The sequence below is a fragment of the Haliaeetus albicilla genome, chromosome 13 (genome assembly GCF_947461875.1).
Source record: "Haliaeetus albicilla chromosome 13, bHalAlb1.1, whole genome shotgun sequence".
Lineage (NCBI taxonomy): Eukaryota > Metazoa > Chordata > Aves > Accipitriformes > Accipitridae > Haliaeetus > Haliaeetus albicilla.
Genome location: NC_091495.1, coordinates 31,138,552 through 31,156,301, shown reverse-complemented (window position 1 = coordinate 31,156,301; position 17,750 = coordinate 31,138,552). Strand labels below are relative to the sequence as shown.

The following is a 17,750-nucleotide window of genomic DNA, read 5'->3' as shown; positions in this document are numbered from 1 at the left end:
ACTTTTGCAGATAAAACTAATACTGTAATTTTCTCCTCAGTGCACCTTATTTAGCATCAGAAGTGACTGTTAGCAGGCCATTTCAAGTAAGGCACAAAAAGAATAAGACTTAGCTTTGATCAACTGCACTTTGATCAAATGTAAGTACTGGAAAAAAATCAAGAAGTGCAGGCGCAGTATTTTTGCATTCTGCTTATCCTCAGGGAGAGGCAAGGGTAGGAATGAAATCATCTATTTCAAATCACAAAAATGTGACAGGCACATATTTCTAGCCTGGCATGTGGGCTCTTCTTTTGCATGTGCCATATTTGGAATGAGGATGTATGAGGATGTATGGCATACAAGCAAACATTTTTATCATCCCAGACAAGTTTCCTATTTTGAAGGTAGATGGCAGGCCTTTTCCCAGCCTTACCATGACCATTGGATCTCTAATGTCCTCAAAGTTTTCTTTCTAGGATGATGGTCAGTAAAAACTGTCTCTGGGGGAGAGAATTTATTTCTTCTCAGTTAAGTTTTCTGATCTAGGTTGTGTACAGAGAAGGAGCTAAACCAAATAAATGTGAAAGCACAGCTCTTGAAGCATCTTGAAGACAAAAGTCTGCAATGGAAGACAACCCTGGGCTGGAGGAGAAGACATATCATCAATTAACTTGTTGAATATTAAATTCAGGAAGTCAAGGTGTCTATGAAGATAATCAAATGTTGTAACAGAAACAAAAATACAGTTCAGTTTGGAAACTGTCTAGTTCAAGTCTAGTTATTCTCATCTTGCTTATCTCTATTAGAGAGTTTTAGGCAGAAGTTTTGCTGTATGTTCTCAGTTTCCTCAGCTGAGAAATGGGAAAAAAAATAATCTTACTTTTCTAATAAAATTTTCCTGCTTCAGTTCAGAAAAATGAGCATAAGCATAGAGGAAGATGTGACATCCACTAGCTGGAATGCATTGCTTCATTGAGATTTCAGGTCACAGTCCCATCTGTGGATCATGGCAGTATATCTGTTGCAGTTTTCATAATTAGTTGTAGAGAAAGTGATTAGCCATAGTCAGCTAAGTTTCTCCTATACTGTGTGGAATCAAGTTTCTTAATGTTTTGATATGCTGCTCAAGCAGATGAAAGAAAACAGAGTACAGAAGCCAGAGTTAGGAATGGTAGTGTTGTCCCACAAACAGAGTTCATTTACCCAGTGTGCAAGGCAATAACACAGAAAGTCGAGGTATTTTCAAATTAATTTCTTTGATGAGCGTGAATGGGTGCCTGTCTCAAGACAGCACACCCTTGTCTCAAAAATTCTCACATTTATAACTTAAGTAATACATAATCATTGTTATTTTCCTTAATGATTGGTTCTTTCTTCTTTGCCCCTCATGTAAATTAGTGTGCAGACCCTGTCTTCTTCCTTCATTGTCTTCTTTTGAGTAGGTGGTATCATCTGAGTAGGTGGTCAATGAGTCTGGTCGCAATCTCCCCCTGTAGGAATTACCTTTTGCTTACTTCTTCCCTAATCTTGGCAGTTCCAAGTGGTTCTTCAAGGTTTATTGACCAGACCACAATCCATTACCTTCTCTCACATAAACATAAAGTGCCATTGTCTAGTAGTTAGTTCCTAAACCCTAAATCATGTCTAGTTATTGTTTCCCTATTTTAAATATTAACTAAGGGGGGCTCTACACAGGAATTTAGCAGCTCCTTGGTTATTTCAATCATATTATACCTATTAATTGATAACAGCAGGCTGTTTTGCCCAGCTTAAAATAGCTTACTTTCCAGCTTTGAGCGCTGGTAATTAATGTTGCTGTATTAGTGGATGTTCAGCACATGTTCTGTGAGCTTGCTTTACGTCAAGACTCAAAAAGTGAGTTTGTGAATGACTCCTCATAATGGTGAAAAGGTCCCTCTTTATTTCTCTTCATTTAGTTCATGACTCCTTAAGAAAGAGAAAATAGGGGTAACAAAACTATATTCCTGCTGTTTTAACTGGCTTTTATGTCTGGTTAATGTAGTCCTGGATATCTGCAGCAGTGAAAAAAAATTGTTGGAAAACTAGTCCTCCAGTCTGGATTAAATGCATTTAAAATGAAAGCTTGGCTGAACAGATTGGAGCTCTTATGTGCCTTTGAAGAGAAGTCAGCAAATGCAGATCGTTCTCTGAAGTTTCTGGATTAGCACTGCAGTAAATTATTAAATCATGGCTCTATGTTCTTCATGGAGGACTTCTTACTGCAGTTATATGAAGTTCTAAGAGAAGTATGAAGACTCTGTAGTATAGTGTTCTCATCTAGTTCAAGAAGTGAAATTATTTTGTAATTCTAAATGCCATCTTTGATCTTTTGCTTGATTCTTAAAATACCATTTTGCATCCTTGTTTTTCCTCCTTATAGCACTACCTGTATTCCTTAGACATCTATATGTATGGTGCCATACCATTTTACTATCCATAAAGCACTAGGCTCTAGTTTGAAGTGTCATATTTTCTACTCATTAAATTAATTATGTTGATGGCTACTTGCTAGCAGTAGGCAGTGAAATAATTCTTTCAAGTTGAAGTTAGTAGCTTTCTGTAAAATGATTAATTATTGTAGTATAAGTAGCCCACAATCACTAAGTAAATTCTAGAGACGTTGTATCCTTCACCCTTTTGGTAATGCTGGTGTTCTCATGGCAAGATAATAATTTCCCACCTTTAGAACTGTCACATGGCAATGAACCCACATAATTTTGGTATCTAATGTTAGCCAGTGTCATGTTGTTTTCTTCTGGGGAAATTTTTCCAAGTACCCAGATACATGTGGAAGGGATATTTCTAAGCAGCATACTGCATGTGAGGTATGTATGTTTTAAGACAGATTTTGCTTCCTCTACTGGAAGAAATAATGTGAAGGATAAAGAAAAAGGGAAAAATTAGTATATACCTACCTAACTGTTTTCTTTTTCCAAACAAAGTGACTTAGTGATCAGGAGAGAAAATGAGCCAGAAGAGGAATAGTTATTAAATTCCATGGATTTGGATCTATTGTGATGAGGCAAAATTTACTGTGCTTTATAAAATAAATTATTGTACTGTTCTTTCAGACTGTGGTTAACATAATGTACAATTGAAATAAAGTAGTTTACAGTGTAAGATACCACAGTGAGAGGGAACTTACAGAAGTGAATGCCAATCCCTGCCTGCCATCCCCCCAACCCTTCCTGAAGTTTAAACCTTCTTAGACCAGTTGGAAGATACATACCTTTTAACAGGTCAAGAGCTCAGCAAAACTTGAGTAATTTATGGTAAGAACAGGTAATTCCAATTCCAAGGAGCATTAAGCACTCCAAAGAGGAAGGTGACAAGATGTGGTCTAGTAGAAGGGACTTTTTTATTTGGGCTTGTTTGTGGTTTTTTTTGTTTTGTTTTTTTGTTTTGTTTTGTTTTTTGGGGGGGAGGTGTTGTTTGGTTGGTTTGTTTTGTTGTGTTGTGGTGTTTCCCCCTGCCTCCCCAGATTAATGACTAATGTGTACATAGCAAAAGGAGCTTTGAATCTCAGTGTTTCCTGAATTTTTATGTATACTGGGAAATCCACGGGAAAAGGGGCTCCTGTGTATTCTAGTCTGTGAAGGCAGACAAGACGGCATTGTCAGTGTGAAGCAGAATCTGTATTTAGATGTGCTGTGAAGCATCTGCTTGCTTGTTATCTGAATCATAGCTTAGATCTTAGATACAAACACTAGGCTGAGATATCCATTGTTTCATTTCTGTTTATGTGAGCTTTATATCTATTTTGTCTACATTAGAACAATTAATCTTAGATATGAGTAATCTGATATACCTGTAGGTTTACCTAATCTGCATTACTAGGAATTTCCAGGCAAGTAGATATATTATTAGGTCATGCTTATGCCTTTTTTCGCCCCCAAATAGGATACTAAATGTCTTGAAGGTCACAAGTCTTCCAGAATAGGTTCCATTGGGTAAAAGCTATCAAAATTTTATCTCCATACATTGCACAGGCAAGTTTTAAAACTTGGGACAAAGTGGGTTTTAAGAAAGAAATGTTTTCGTGTAATTTCAGTAACTGGAAGAGCTCTCCCACAGATGGCTAGAGAAAAGGGAGCACATGGGATCCGGGAGGGCTCTCAAGAGGCACACAGCAGGCGGCCTAGAATATGGCTATAATTAAAAATGCAAGATTTTACTGGGCTCTGCACTGTACCATGCTTTCAGAAGCAGATCTCTTTGGATGCATTCATAGTCTTTCCCGTATGACCATCATGTAGGTGTCAAACTGTAGGGTTTGACAAGAGTACATGCACAGTTCAAGTGGTTGTCCTGTGAGAGACTACTGAATAAGTGTGCCTTTGGCATATGCCAAAGCCTGTTGACAAATCTACTTGAAGATCGGTATACTAATGCAGGTTTAGTCTATACAGTTTATAAATATTGACAAATACTGCACTTGACTCTTGAAGATAACTGGTGTCCATTAACTTAAAGTAAATGGACAATTCAGCAATTATAAGGCAATCGATTGTACAACTGATAAAGTACGCTGAGCTTTGAGTGGTTTCTTTCTGACACCAATTGTGGCTGCCCTGTTCACTTAAATTTTGGGACAGTGAGAACTTCTCAAAGCAAGGCAATAAAGTGTGAATCAATTCACCTCTTTCTATCATTGTCACACAGTCAAATTGCTTGTAATGTTGTTCTCAGCGTGTATATGATTTTAACAAAACAAAAGGCGTATCAAAAGCAAGGTAATAAATGAAAGACTTATACGTGAATCTAACTTGGCTATTGCTTACTCTTTTTTTTTTAAGGCATTGTAGTTGTATTGATTGTATTTAGATTTAAATCATTGCTTGCTTTTCTAACTTATCCACATCTTATTATATCTTTTCTTATATTGCATCTATTTTAAAACACTACGTGTGTTTTAGGAGGGATTTCTGCAGCTTGGTTGATAAAAAAGTCACAGTAAAGAGTATTAAAAAAAAAAAATAGACAAATCACAGAATTTCTATTATAAATCTAAATGCAGTCCAAATCTCAGAAGAGGGGTAGGAATTTTCAGATTAATAAATGCTTATAAGTTTATCGTGTTAATTAGTTGGCAGGTCAGATGGTGTTTTCTAACCTTTGTGTGCTAGCGGGACTGAATAATATTGAAAATATGAAGCTTCATTTTAATTGAAATGTATATTAAAGAAAGCGTGAAAATTTACGTTGAATAAAACTATTTTAATAGAAGAGAACTAAATACATTGCCTTTTATTACAGTAATTTCACAAGTAAGCTGGAATCCAACTACTACTGGTTTTGAAAATTGCTCATGGTTTGCACTAAGCTATCTTAAATTATTGCTGAAATTCTATGTGACATCTGCTAAAAAAAGGTCAATGTGTACCTGCAGTAAAACCACAGAAGGCTTGACATGCTGCAGAGTTTTCTGTGCTAAGTCCAGAGACAAATCTGCTTCAGATATGCTGCTGTTGGTGCCAAGTAAGTTTTTAATAGGTAGTGCCATACTAACCTTTCTAGTAGCTGAAATGTGTTCTAGTAGATACTCTCAATCCTTTCTGAGACTGTAAGATGATCCGAAGACTTTTTAGAGAGAGTAATTTAAAATGTGTTTCCTTAATGAACCTTGAAACAGTTTTGTTAATACAAAACCTTAAGCTTTTAGAAGTGATTCTCTCATTCCCCATAGGAAAAATGAATGGCATTTTGGTGTTCTCTGTTCTTAGGCAAGATATTCTCTTATACTGCAGGTTGTCGGGTCAGGGTTTGACAGGTACCCCCTAATTTTACTTTTCATATTTATGGCATTCATTAAAATGGCAAACCTTGAAGAGCAGCCACTAAGCCTTTTCAAGTGAATAATGTTCACTTATGACAGAGCTTTACTCAAGAGAAAATGGAGATATGCTTTGTGGGAAACTATGTTCTGTATGTTTGACTGGTTGGTACTGAATACAGTGTGGAATTAATTCAGCATTGGTCTTCATTTGCTGCCTATTATCTGATATACAGATAGACATTTTGGACTTCCAGAATTTGAAGTGCTTCCCATAAAATAAAGACAAAAAGTGAGGAATTGGCATTTTCAAGAGGAGATGCCAGGAGAATAGCTTCTACTCATACATTTTCTTTCATACTAGATACATTTCCAAAAATGTGAAATGTTAACTTCAAAATAGACTTTGATATGCTGTATTTAAGGAAAGAGATTTACTGATTTCTTGCTTTTTCTTTCTACAGCTAGTTGATGTGGAAAAATGGGTATGTGATTATGTCTTTTATTCACTTGATCCCAAATGTTTCATGTTGCCACTGAGTCTAACCTGTCTGTTTTGATACCCTCTGTGTTCATGACCCTTCAACTTGCATGGCTCAAAAAAAGAGGCAAATACATGGTCATGTAGGATCTGGTCATTCCTGAATTGTCATACCAAATTTCATGCTACCACAATGAGTTTTCTCTCTTTTAATTTGATTGTAGAATTGTGTAATATAAATGTATGATTATTGCCTGTCAGTTTTGAGCCTTGCTGTCTAATGTTATAACTCCATTCTGTAACCCACCCTGCCTTTTCCAGTATAGACACTGTAATCCTAAAATGCATGACAGTAAGATAATTAGTACTGATAAATATTGTGTGACGCCGCAACTAGCTGCAAATAATATATATACAAAATATTTAATGATGGAGAACAGCTGCTACAGAATAAAAAAAATCATTCATAGATCTTAGCAAATAAAGCCAAAGCACAGTTCTCTGCTGAATGTGTTGTTAAGGCCTTTCCTAATGTGTCTGTGTTTACCATGCATATTTGTTTGGGCATCTGATATAACTCCCCTATATGGGACATATTTACGTATGTTTTTTCTACAATGTAATCTCTAACATCTGCATATGTATGAGTTAGTAGTCGTAAAAGTGTGTGTAGAATTGTTTGTTCACATTTAAAATGTTAGAAGCCTGTCTGAAAGCTTGGACCATAATAAGTCTCCTTGATTTCTTAATACTTAATTTGAGCTGCACATGACCAGAAACAACCTCAGATGTCCTTTAGTATATGGCCAATATCATAGCTAGAGCACTGGTCTCACTTTATTTCAGCCAGATATTATGGAATTTTAATCTGTGATTATGACATGTTTATAGTAAGTAGTGACTCAAGTTGTAGCTTCCTTGAGATTCCTGTAGGTAAGTACATTGTTTAAATGGTGGCTTAGGCTTTTCAACCCCCTTTGTACTCATGTATTCCCAACTATCTATGTCATATGACATATATATGTAGATGTTTATAATATTTAAGAATAACTGTAGTTAAGTATTAATTTTACCTAATTGTATCAGTATGACAGCATTATTCATACTCTGTGAATCTGATATTTGTGACAACCAGCAAAGTTTTATAGGGATTGATTTGGAATGTTTTTAAGCCACACTGATGGTTAGGTTGTCTTCTAATTTTCTCCACCTTTTTAATTACAAGTGAGAGGGCTTGGTTCTAAATCTTTAGATTCTGTACTTTTATTTCTATGAAGAATTCTTCTATAAAGAGAAAAACAGCAATAAAAAGGAAGTTCAGTAGTATACAGGCACCTGGCTTCATAGTTCATGATGCATCAAAAATGGTAAGCCAGAATTTTATTGGTTACACTCTGACATGTCTTGTTTTTGACTGAAATATTCAAAGAGTGTATTCTTGGAAAATATAGGATTACCTGCATAAATACAAGTCAGCTCTGCTTTTTTTAAAAAAAACCTCAGAATTTAGTAACATCAAAATGTTATGCCTTGGAAAGACTGCTTCACAGAAATGTCCCCTTAAACCATTTAAAAGAGAAATGGTTCCCGTGACAGCAGAGCTAGTTTTGTTCTGAGTTACATTTGCTAACCTCTTTTTTTAATAGACCAATTCTGTAATCCAGACAACCTCCTGTCTGATGGAGATGGAGTGGGTGCTGGCTTTACTTCAAATATGAAATTATTCTATCTCAGATGAGCTGTAGTTTGCCCTGTAAAGCAGCTTTTAACCACCTCTATAATCCCAGAGTGTTACCAGAGGTCTTCTGGTGGGCTGCAGATGTACATGCTGAATTAATGCATCAGAAGGCTGGCTGTTGCACAGCTGCATGGTCACTGAGGCCAGACACCTCATTCTAATACATATATTTCTTCATAAGCCATTGTCCAATGGAGAACACACAAGATTAATGCAAGTGTGTTCAGTTATGTCTATGTACCTGGGGACACCTTGAAGCCCAAACCCAGAGCCTAAGTTGGACAAGCTTCATGTCAAATTAATGACCAAATTAGTAACTGAACTGCTGCAAGCAGTTTCATGCCTCAAAGGGTAAGCTAGAGTCATCCACTTCGGAGCTGACTCCAGCCCGTAAAGTGTGCTAACAAAAATTTTGGAGGGAATTACTCCAGTTCTGCTGTGCTTCTCCTGTCAAATGACTATTATTCTTCTCATGATTTTGTTCCAAAATCTGTATTCTACTGTAAGGCCTATGTGGCAGTTGAAGCTAGGTGAAAATTAAATGGGCTGAAAATATGCCTCGGACCTTTGGCTTTTTCCTTTTGTCTCTCAGCAGGTATGACTGTGAGGGCTTGTAGGTCTGCTTCAGTGCTAAATCAAACAGATTAAAGACATCTCGCCAAAAGTAAAAACTAATGGAAGTAAGGCTTACCTTTTCATCCTGGTCCCCGTTTCATATTTGAAAATGGCTCTTCTGCTTTTAATTAAACTACCAAGGGGGAAAAGCCCAGGATTTGATCAGAGGGATTTACTAAATTTCAACTGAAACTTAGAAGACACTGAATATATCTTATTTACAGAGAAAATAACAGTAGTGAAATAAACTGAAATTGAATAATGCGTAGTGAAAGTAATTCCTTTCAATCTGCCTGTCATTTTTTCTCTTTTAATATATTTATGAAATAAGGGAAATAAAGGTACTGTTGTTGTGAATTAGCAACTATTGGTGTTTGTTTGCAAATTTGAGATTTCAAGGTGGGTGTTGTATACTTTAAGGGTTTGATTTTTTTTTTAAGGGACTTCTGTTCTCATAAAAGCACCTGAATGTCTGTCTTGCCTTTCAGAACAACTGCTTAGCACTGTAACAGAATTCAGTTTAAGGAGTGGGAATTTTCTAGGCCATCTACCGTTTCCAAAACCTGGCCTTTTTTACACATTTGCCCACATATAGCTGGTGAATTATTTTGAAAATTTGGCATTAAGAGACATCATTCAAGACAGATTACTCTGAAGAGCTTCTTACCTGACGGGAAACCAAGTGTATTGGTTCTTAAATTTAGAGTGCAAGGGACAAGGATTTTCATCCTTACACAGGCTAATGGCAAAGCTGTGCTAACTATAACATTGTAGGATTGTCTGCAACTTTCAAATAGACAGAGGAGCCTCTTCTGTTGAAGGCAATGGGAAATCTTTTTCTCTTCCCCTGAAACAGTTATTGTGTTAGCTTAGTTTTATGCCACTAGTAAAACTAATTTTCAGTTTCTTTGGAGAAAAGAAACTTGCAGAATAAGGAAACACACTTTAGACACTTTTCAAGAGAATTGCTTTCATTACAGAGACTTCTGAATTGAGAAGTGAATAGATTCTGGCTTTTAGGATAGTGTGGATTGGATAAATATAACAAGTGGATTTTGGCTAGAGGAAAAAAGCTAGGGTTGTTGTAGAATTTGGAGTGAACCACAAAATAAAGCTTCATCAAGACAAATGGTTGCAGTAGTATGTCTTCAGTGCCATTAAAGTAATTAATTGCACATCCCTGATTTATAATCAGTGTGATTTTCAAACATTAAATGAATTATCTAAGGACTTAATTTTTACTGAGAATTTTTTGTTCACACTAGGTTCATTTACATAAATATAGATTTATTTGTCAGATTACTGTGGTGGGAAAATATACTAATTATGCACAAATATTTGATCTGCCAGTTTAAAGCATTTGCATTTAAATTTTAGATATAACATAGGCTGCAGAGGTGACTCAATGCAGGGAGTAATTTCAGCAGTGTTAACACAGGATCACTCAGTTTTTCTCATACATTTTCTCTTGAGGGAAAATGGGAGGAGGTAGCACCGAATGATGTTAAAATGAACAGGCTTATCGAAATGGAGTGACTATGGAAATACTGCTTAAAATGCCACACCTATAGCTATAGTTTCAATGACATCTGCAGTTCCATCCTTAGTGTACTGTATATTGTCGTGGCTGCTAATTGCAGCACAAGTCTAATTCACATCATCAAAAGAAAGTAATACAAACATTTTCTAAGTACACTTCTTCTTTTCAAAAGAAATCTGTGTGCAAATCTGACTGGCACTTATTTTAATAGAATAGTAGCATTTCCAACTGTATAGTAGGATTCCTTTGGTATTTCTCCTTCAGTCTGTATTATAGATCTGAGAACTTCAAGCTGTGTTTAGTGTAGTAATTACTGTGAATTGCAGCAAACTCTACTTTCAGTTACTTGTTTTCAATACTTCTTGGTTAGGTTAGTGTAAAGACCTGATATTTCTACGTAAGCAAATACAATACTACAAGAATAGTACAAAAGATATAGTCGGGCAATAATCTCTAAATTAAAAGGATTTTAAAACTAATCTTGATAACTTTGCTATAAAAAATTCCAAATAAAATAGCATTGCTGTTACTTTTTAATCTAGCCAGAGAGCCCAAGAATTAAGGTGAGATTATGAATTACAAGGTATTTGAACAATCATAGTAAGTGATACGCTACCCAATAGCCGTCCAAGGAGCCAAAAAATATAATAGCCCAATGTAAATATTTACATTGACAACATATCCTTTGTGTCCTCAGATAAAGCTTCAATAGGTTTTAAATTTTATTTATTTAATTCATTTATTTAGAGAATAGTTAGGATGATGGATAGAATAATGGGTGTAATGTGCCTCAAATCTAATAATTTGAAATCCTGCAAAGGTTTTTTTCCTTATTTATTTATTAGGTCATGTTCCAAGCCATACAGGCAATCTAGCTGCTGAGTGCTGAGTTTAGTTCCTCCACAAGGATGATATTTGTGTGACACTAAGCACTCACATAGTTGTTTGTCCCCAAAAGATCAGATAGCATATGCACCTGCAGACTTAAGTCAGCGGAATATGGTTATCCAGTTGTTGGTTACATTCAGTTATCAGTCCTACCTCTCAGAAAAACTTCTGAGAAATTTGGATGCTAGAGAAACAGGTGCATGTAAACCAGCACATTCTGATTTCTTGAACAAGTGAATTCTAAAGGTGAAATGGTGTCTTCGATGCATTTAGTCATCAAATTTGCATTGATTTCAGTAGGACTGGATTTAACAGAGACACTTATTTGTAGTTCAGAAGTACGTCAGAAGTCCAATTATTACCTTGCTTCTGAATGCGCAGTAGAGAACCTCCAGTGGATTCTTGAATTTCAGTATCTAATACAATATAGGTGTTCTGTACTTAGTTCATAACTGGTCAACTCTTCAGATATTGAAGGTGCTTTAGGCGTTTACGCGGTAGACAGTGTAGGATTAGCAACTTATTTAGACTCCTAATTGTAGTCACCACAGAGAATCAAACACTTCTAGTGCATAGTTGGTCCTGTCCTACAGAAAATGTCAGCTTAATAAATCAGATGAATTGCATTCTAGAAATGACTGTCTCTTTCTTGACTGTAAAGTCTACACAACTAGCTGAAATCTACATCATAAATCTCATCCTTAATAACTCTTAAGACTGAGCTTGTTTTTAATAGAGTCTCATACTGGATATTGCATACCTCTACATTGTTTGTTAGGGTGTATAGAATGTCACATTTCAAATGTTAATATGACCAAGCTCTACTGTCATCAGTGCTACTCCACTGATGGAGCAGGAGCTTTGCGTATAACTAAAATAACATGTCATCACAATTTGATCTCTTCTTTTACTCTTAGCTGAGTTAGTGTTGAAGTGTACAACAATTATTTGTTGTACTTAGTGACTGTATCAGTCTGTCTTTTTATCACTTTAACACTTTGGTGTTAGCGTTTGGAAAGCAATACCTTTCAAGAGCAATGGATGTTAGAATGGCATTAAGAAATTTCAAATTATAGGTCTGGTCTATCTGTTTAATTTTCAAATAGACATTCTGAATTGCTAGTGTTAGTCCAGAAACTCCTGTGTGCTGTCGTGCTGAGGCACAGAGAGCAAGTGTGAAGGAGCAGAAAGCTCTTCCCTCTGCAGAGGGTGAGTTGGAGAAATTTCTTGTGTAACAGCTTGTTGCCTACCTGAAGTGTGTAGTTTCTGTCATTTCTGTTGTTTTGCTTCAGGGTGGTGCGGGGTTTTTTTGCTTGTGTCCCCCCGCCAAGGTGAGAGTTAATGTTTTTCTAAGTAAGCATTCTCCTTTAGGTAAGAAGGGCTTTGGTCTGAAACCCTTGGAGAATGTTCTTGCAGAAGGGTGTGACAGGAGTTGCTGGAAGCCTTTGCCCTGTCCATTTGCTGGTAGCTGGGCAGCTGAGGCCAGCACAGTTCATGGCACATAACTTCTTAGGCTTGGCCTGAAGTTTTGCTGGGGCATTCCCTTCACAATGGTGGATGGATATAACATGTATTTAAGTGTCTGCTATGAAGAGAAAACATTTTTACAACAATTAAGTTTCAGAGTATTTCTTCCCCTGGTGGTTTTGAAGCAGTAGGTGGATATATGTGTTCAGACTTTCCTCACCCACTGTTGTCTTTCAGGATTTCTAGCTTGGGGGGGGACAGTTCATGGCGCTTTCTGTCTCTAAGAATGACATGTAAATCATCTTCAAAATCGTTAAGGAACCAGAGTAACTCTGAAGAACACAATATGACAGATCCAAACACATGACAATTGTTTCTCATTTGTTACAGTTCATTTAATATTTCCACTGAAGAGAATAAGTAGTTAAATCTGGTCTTCCAAAAAAATCCAGCACAAGAAGCTGCTGTATCATTTTAGTAATCAAGGGAAGAGATAAACTATTCACTTTAATTTGAAGCTAGTTAAGAGATTACAGTCAAGCAGTTAAATAAATTATCAAGAAGAGAACCAGAAGGTTTCACAGAAGGACTGTTGTTTAATGTACTTGTAATATGGAAAAAGCAGTGGGGTTGCGTAGTTCTCAGAATAAAATTTCACAGATGAATGACAGCTGGAAGAGACTGAGGTGTTTGATGGATCTAATCTCCTTGATAAACTGACAGCATGATGGCAAATGAAAGTCTGTATTGATAAATATAGGAAAGGTTATATTAGAATTAATCCTGTAATTAACTTGTTTCTGTATTAATGAATTTACACATGCACCCCACTGTAGACAGCTCAGCAGACTTCTGGTTAGTTTCTGGAGCCACCCAGTAAAAGCAAACAAAATACTGGAGTGACAAGAAGTGGGATGAATAATAATGTCAAAATGATCTTACTGTATTTTAAATCCTTCCTTTATGGGGATGGTGGACAGGGTGCATGATCTTTAGTTTTGGTCAATTAGTTTCCAAATGTCTAACTAACAAATAGACCTGGAATACTTTTAAGGAGAGAAGTCTCTGAACATTTTGAGATGATTAGATTATACTTTTTTTTTTTTTTAAGTTAGAACATCTTGTACATCTTTGAGAACAGATACTTCTGTTTTAAAAGCATGTACGAAATGAAAGGACCCAGTCTTGCTTGGAAGCTCTCCAGTTAGACTCTCTTTTCATGTGGGATAGAGGTTTGCTGCCAAACTTCAGTCCTCAACTTCAAACTTTGTGATATCAAAACAAGAATTGGTGAGGTCAAAAGAGGAAAAGTTGGCCATAGGACTCTCGCAAAGAAAAACAAATCACTGCATGTAACATAATGTATCACTCCCCTTTTATTCTTGATCAACCTCCATGAAAATTAACCTAAAAATTTCCATAATCTTCAGACATCAGTCATGTAGCACTGATTTTTTTTTTAACCACTGCATGAAGTATTAGTAATGTTTTAATTTTCTTAATTTATTGTGCATTTACATACGATATATTACTACAATAATGGTGTTGCTCTCCAGCACTGCGCTTTGAATGCAGGACTTTACAACTCACGTTGTACTTAGCTAGAAACTATCTGCAGAGCAAGTTGTTTAAGATGATCAGGCATAGCTCCTGTTTTACCTGTACTGTGTTTTATCTTTAAGCAACAAGTATTTAATCTGCTATATTATTTAAAGTAAAAAAAATCTGAGAAAACTATTGCATAAAAAAATGATGAAGCCCTTTTCTGAGCAGCTGTTTTGCTTTCTAGCACGAGCTATATAATTATGCTAATTGCAATGATAAATGTTCCTTTTAAATGTGGTTTGTAGTTCTGTGTGTCCCACTCACTTTTTCAGGGAAAACAAATCCCATTTTAAGCACCTGAAAGCAAATATTCATTTCACATTTTCTCTTTTTTTCCCCTTCTCGTGGCTCTACAGAAATTTATGATGAAGGTAAGCAAGTTAAACATTTGGTGTGATACTTTCTGTGAATTCCTACAGTTTAATTTAATTCATTCTTTTTCTTTATTTTTAACATCAGCATCAAACTTACCTTCACTAAAATGGCACATACTGAATTTGGTAAAAATTTGGAATTAGAAACCACAGTGACTTTAGCTTGGGCTGGGGTTATGGTTTATTTAGATCATGAATGACCAAAGGCAGGCACTTTTGTGGAGAGAGGACTCTGGACTGGAAAGAGGACTCTAGACTGGCTTCTCTAATTCTCAATTCATCCTTACCCTTTCAGTGAGAATGTAACACTATCTGGTAAATAAGAAATCTTGAGACAATGAATAAATAACAGAAGTCTCAGTAAAACATCTGGGTGTTTTGGAAAGTGGGGACAGCACACTGTTTCTTCTGTTGCAAGAATGCTGTTGTAATGGTACGGTGTCTCAGTGGGGCGAGTGGGGAGCCCTTGGGCTGGAGGTCACTGGCCCTTCACTGCCTTAGGTCAGTAAGCCTGTGCAGGAGCTCTGCTTCTCAGTGCTTTTATTTTTTTAGTTTTTTAAATTTTTTTTTTTTATTTATTAAGACTGTGACAAGGCACTTAGTGAACCTCCAAACATTTTGAATATCTGACATTTGAATAATTGGCTGTGATTTTAGCCAAGATCGGTTGGTTATCCATTTTCTACTTTTTCCTTGAATTATCAATGTCTATCCCAAATCACCTTCTAAAATGACTTGTTTACTGATTTTCATCCCCTCGGAGTTTGCTGTTCTATGGTATGGTCTTGCTTCATTGTCATGCTCCAAAAAGGAGGAATTCTGGGCTAGATAAGCAGTGCTATTTTAAGGGCTGGATTTAATGATGTCAGAAGAATTTTCTTAGCATGACTCCTCTGCTGATCCATCTTTTCTTCCCACTTCGCTGTCTTATTCTTTCTCTGTGAGTTTCTTTCTCAAGTGACAAGGATGATTCACATTCCTTGTATCACACAGCAACAGAAAAAGCTTAGGCACAATCCTTAACCTGTGAAAAATGTCTCCCTCCTCCACTTATTTAGCTCTAAAATAACCAGGAAGATTTTTATTAATTCCTTCTATCTCCTATGCAGTGAAGGAGGAGGAGTACGGGGGAAGAGAAATCTTCACTAGGCTAAGGGAGAAATCGATAAATTTTATCCTCTTGGGCAATTTTTTTCCAATCCAGTGAAAGTGCTTGAAAGTAGGAGTTTGTAATGAAAGTATTGCCTCAGCTGTAAATATAAATGTTTCTTTTGCATAGAAGGCTGGAAACAGATGATCAATATTATTTATTTTTGTTTTATTTTCACTGCTGTATCTGCTTTTCATTGATGTGAAGTTTCCCATTGCTGGGAAGGTGATAACATAAATGTAGTGTTGGAAATACTAATCGTGAGGTATATTTGAAGTGTTTCTAATTATGCGGCTGTTTATTCTGCCTCCCAACAGGTCAATATTAGCAAAATTGGGATCATTTAGCATGGTGCTGGCACAAATGTTTATCATCATTACCAATGATTCCAATCTTTGTAATATAGACAATAAAATATCCATGTGTTCTTAACCAAATAAGACATGCTCATGATTTTTATTGGCCACTTGATTTATTCAGGTTCAGATTTTTATGTGATATTTATATAAAGCATAATTACAGATTTTAATGCAGCTTTTAAAGCAAGCCACCCTTTGGAAACCTATAGTTTAGCTAAACTCCTTTTTCTGTTCTTTGGCTTGGCACGACACAAAGTAGGAAGTAACTGCTGATCATGTCAGGGAAAGAAGTTTGGTTTGTTTCCTTTTTTTTTTGGGCACAGACCTCCATCATTATCTAACAGTAGGTATCAGCAGAGTCATCAGTCATACTAACCTCCATACCTGAATTTCTGCAGCATTTACTGTTTAGTAGTGAATTCCATGAAAAGTCAATCAACTAAATAGTTATTTAAAAATAAGGTGTAAAGACTAGAATATGTATAGCATATATAAAGTCTTGATAGGTTCACTTTCCTGTTCATTATTCCACTGTTACATGATATATAGGCTACAGTGAGGCAAACAAAGAGGTTTTAGACTGGTTTGAATTCGCCCTTTGGTGTTGCTGTTATTTGATATGAGTAGGGCGAAGGAATATTACCACAATGCTACATTTCAGTGAATTGATTTACTTTATGTCTTTAAATTCTGAGCAACTCAATGCTATGGGTTTGGTGCCAACTACTGGAAACGGCAGCCCAAGAGCACAGCAATTGCAGAAGGGTCTCATTAGCATTTTTGGGTTTTGGTAGAAGAATTCAAGGCATCTGGACCTGGATGCTCTTACTTTGGAAAGGAAATTCTGTCTTTTTTGTATCAAGATTTTTAAAGAAAATGGATACTTCTATGAACAAGAAGAACATGTAAAACTCCTTGGCTCACACTATGCAACTTTGTAGTCTTTACTGCTTGCAGCATTTTCAAGTTCTCCAATGCTGCTGAAGATGTAATTTCCCAGTGTTGCTATTCCAAGTGTGAATTGTTTAGTTTTGCCTGACTAATCTTGTCTCACAAGCCTTCTAGCTCTCTTCGAGGGTTACTACACAAGTTCTGCAGTGACTCAGCCTGTTTCCACACATTCTGTTTTCACCACTGCTTGGGGTTTTGTGGACTCTTTGGCCAGCATTAATCCCACAAAACTGAAATGCCTGATTTACAGCCATGGATACCCTAAGCTCCCTGCGTAACCACAAGCAGAAGCATAGGTATCATCACAGAGTTGCTCAGATTCTAGGTGGGCTGAATTACTCACCAAAAGTGCCTTTTTCTTTCCACTGGCTGTTTAGTTGCCTTAGGCTAAATTAATCTGAGTTTGTGTTTTGTCATCAAGAAATTCTTTTAGCTTTTCATAAGCTTTTACTGATCATGCTGGTATTAAGAGAACGAGCCTTCCTGTGTTTTCCAGCTGCCTGTTGTCTGGTATTAGAAAGAAGCTCTCATTAGTCACCTGAATTTGTGTTTGGTGTGAAAAAATTCAGACAGTGATATAATTGTGGGGAGTAAGAGGTCTCATTGAACACTTACCTGTAGTGGTCTCCAGTTCTAGTCAGCTTGTAGGATTGTATCATCACTCCTGTTTTTAGATGAATACTGGCCTCCCTCAGCATTGGTCTAGAACAGATTAAAAAATTGCATATTAATAATGAAATCAATAGATGAGTAGGTTTTGCATTGCTATGGAAACATAATTTTGAGCATTCTTTCCTCTACAGAAA

General features: G+C 36.3%; 1 protein-coding gene across 10 annotated transcripts in view; it reads left to right on the top strand.

Moving 5' to 3' along the window:
• RYR2 (ryanodine receptor 2) overlaps positions 1-17,750 on the top strand; it is a 456,061-nt gene that overhangs the window by 149,744 nt on the left and 288,567 nt on the right. For 7 of the 10 annotated variants that reach the window (XM_069800673.1, XM_069800671.1, XM_069800666.1 and 4 more), the window contains exons 4-5: positions 6,241-6,261; positions 14,467-14,481. The exons of 2 other annotated variants lie outside the window; for them this stretch is intronic. In XM_069800673.1, coding sequence (XP_069656774.1) covers positions 6,241-6,261; positions 14,467-14,481 — 36 coding nt within the window. The remainder of the gene's footprint in view (positions 1-6,240; positions 6,262-14,466; positions 14,482-17,750) is intronic. One more of the 10 variants, XM_069800667.1, reaches the window with a different exon arrangement.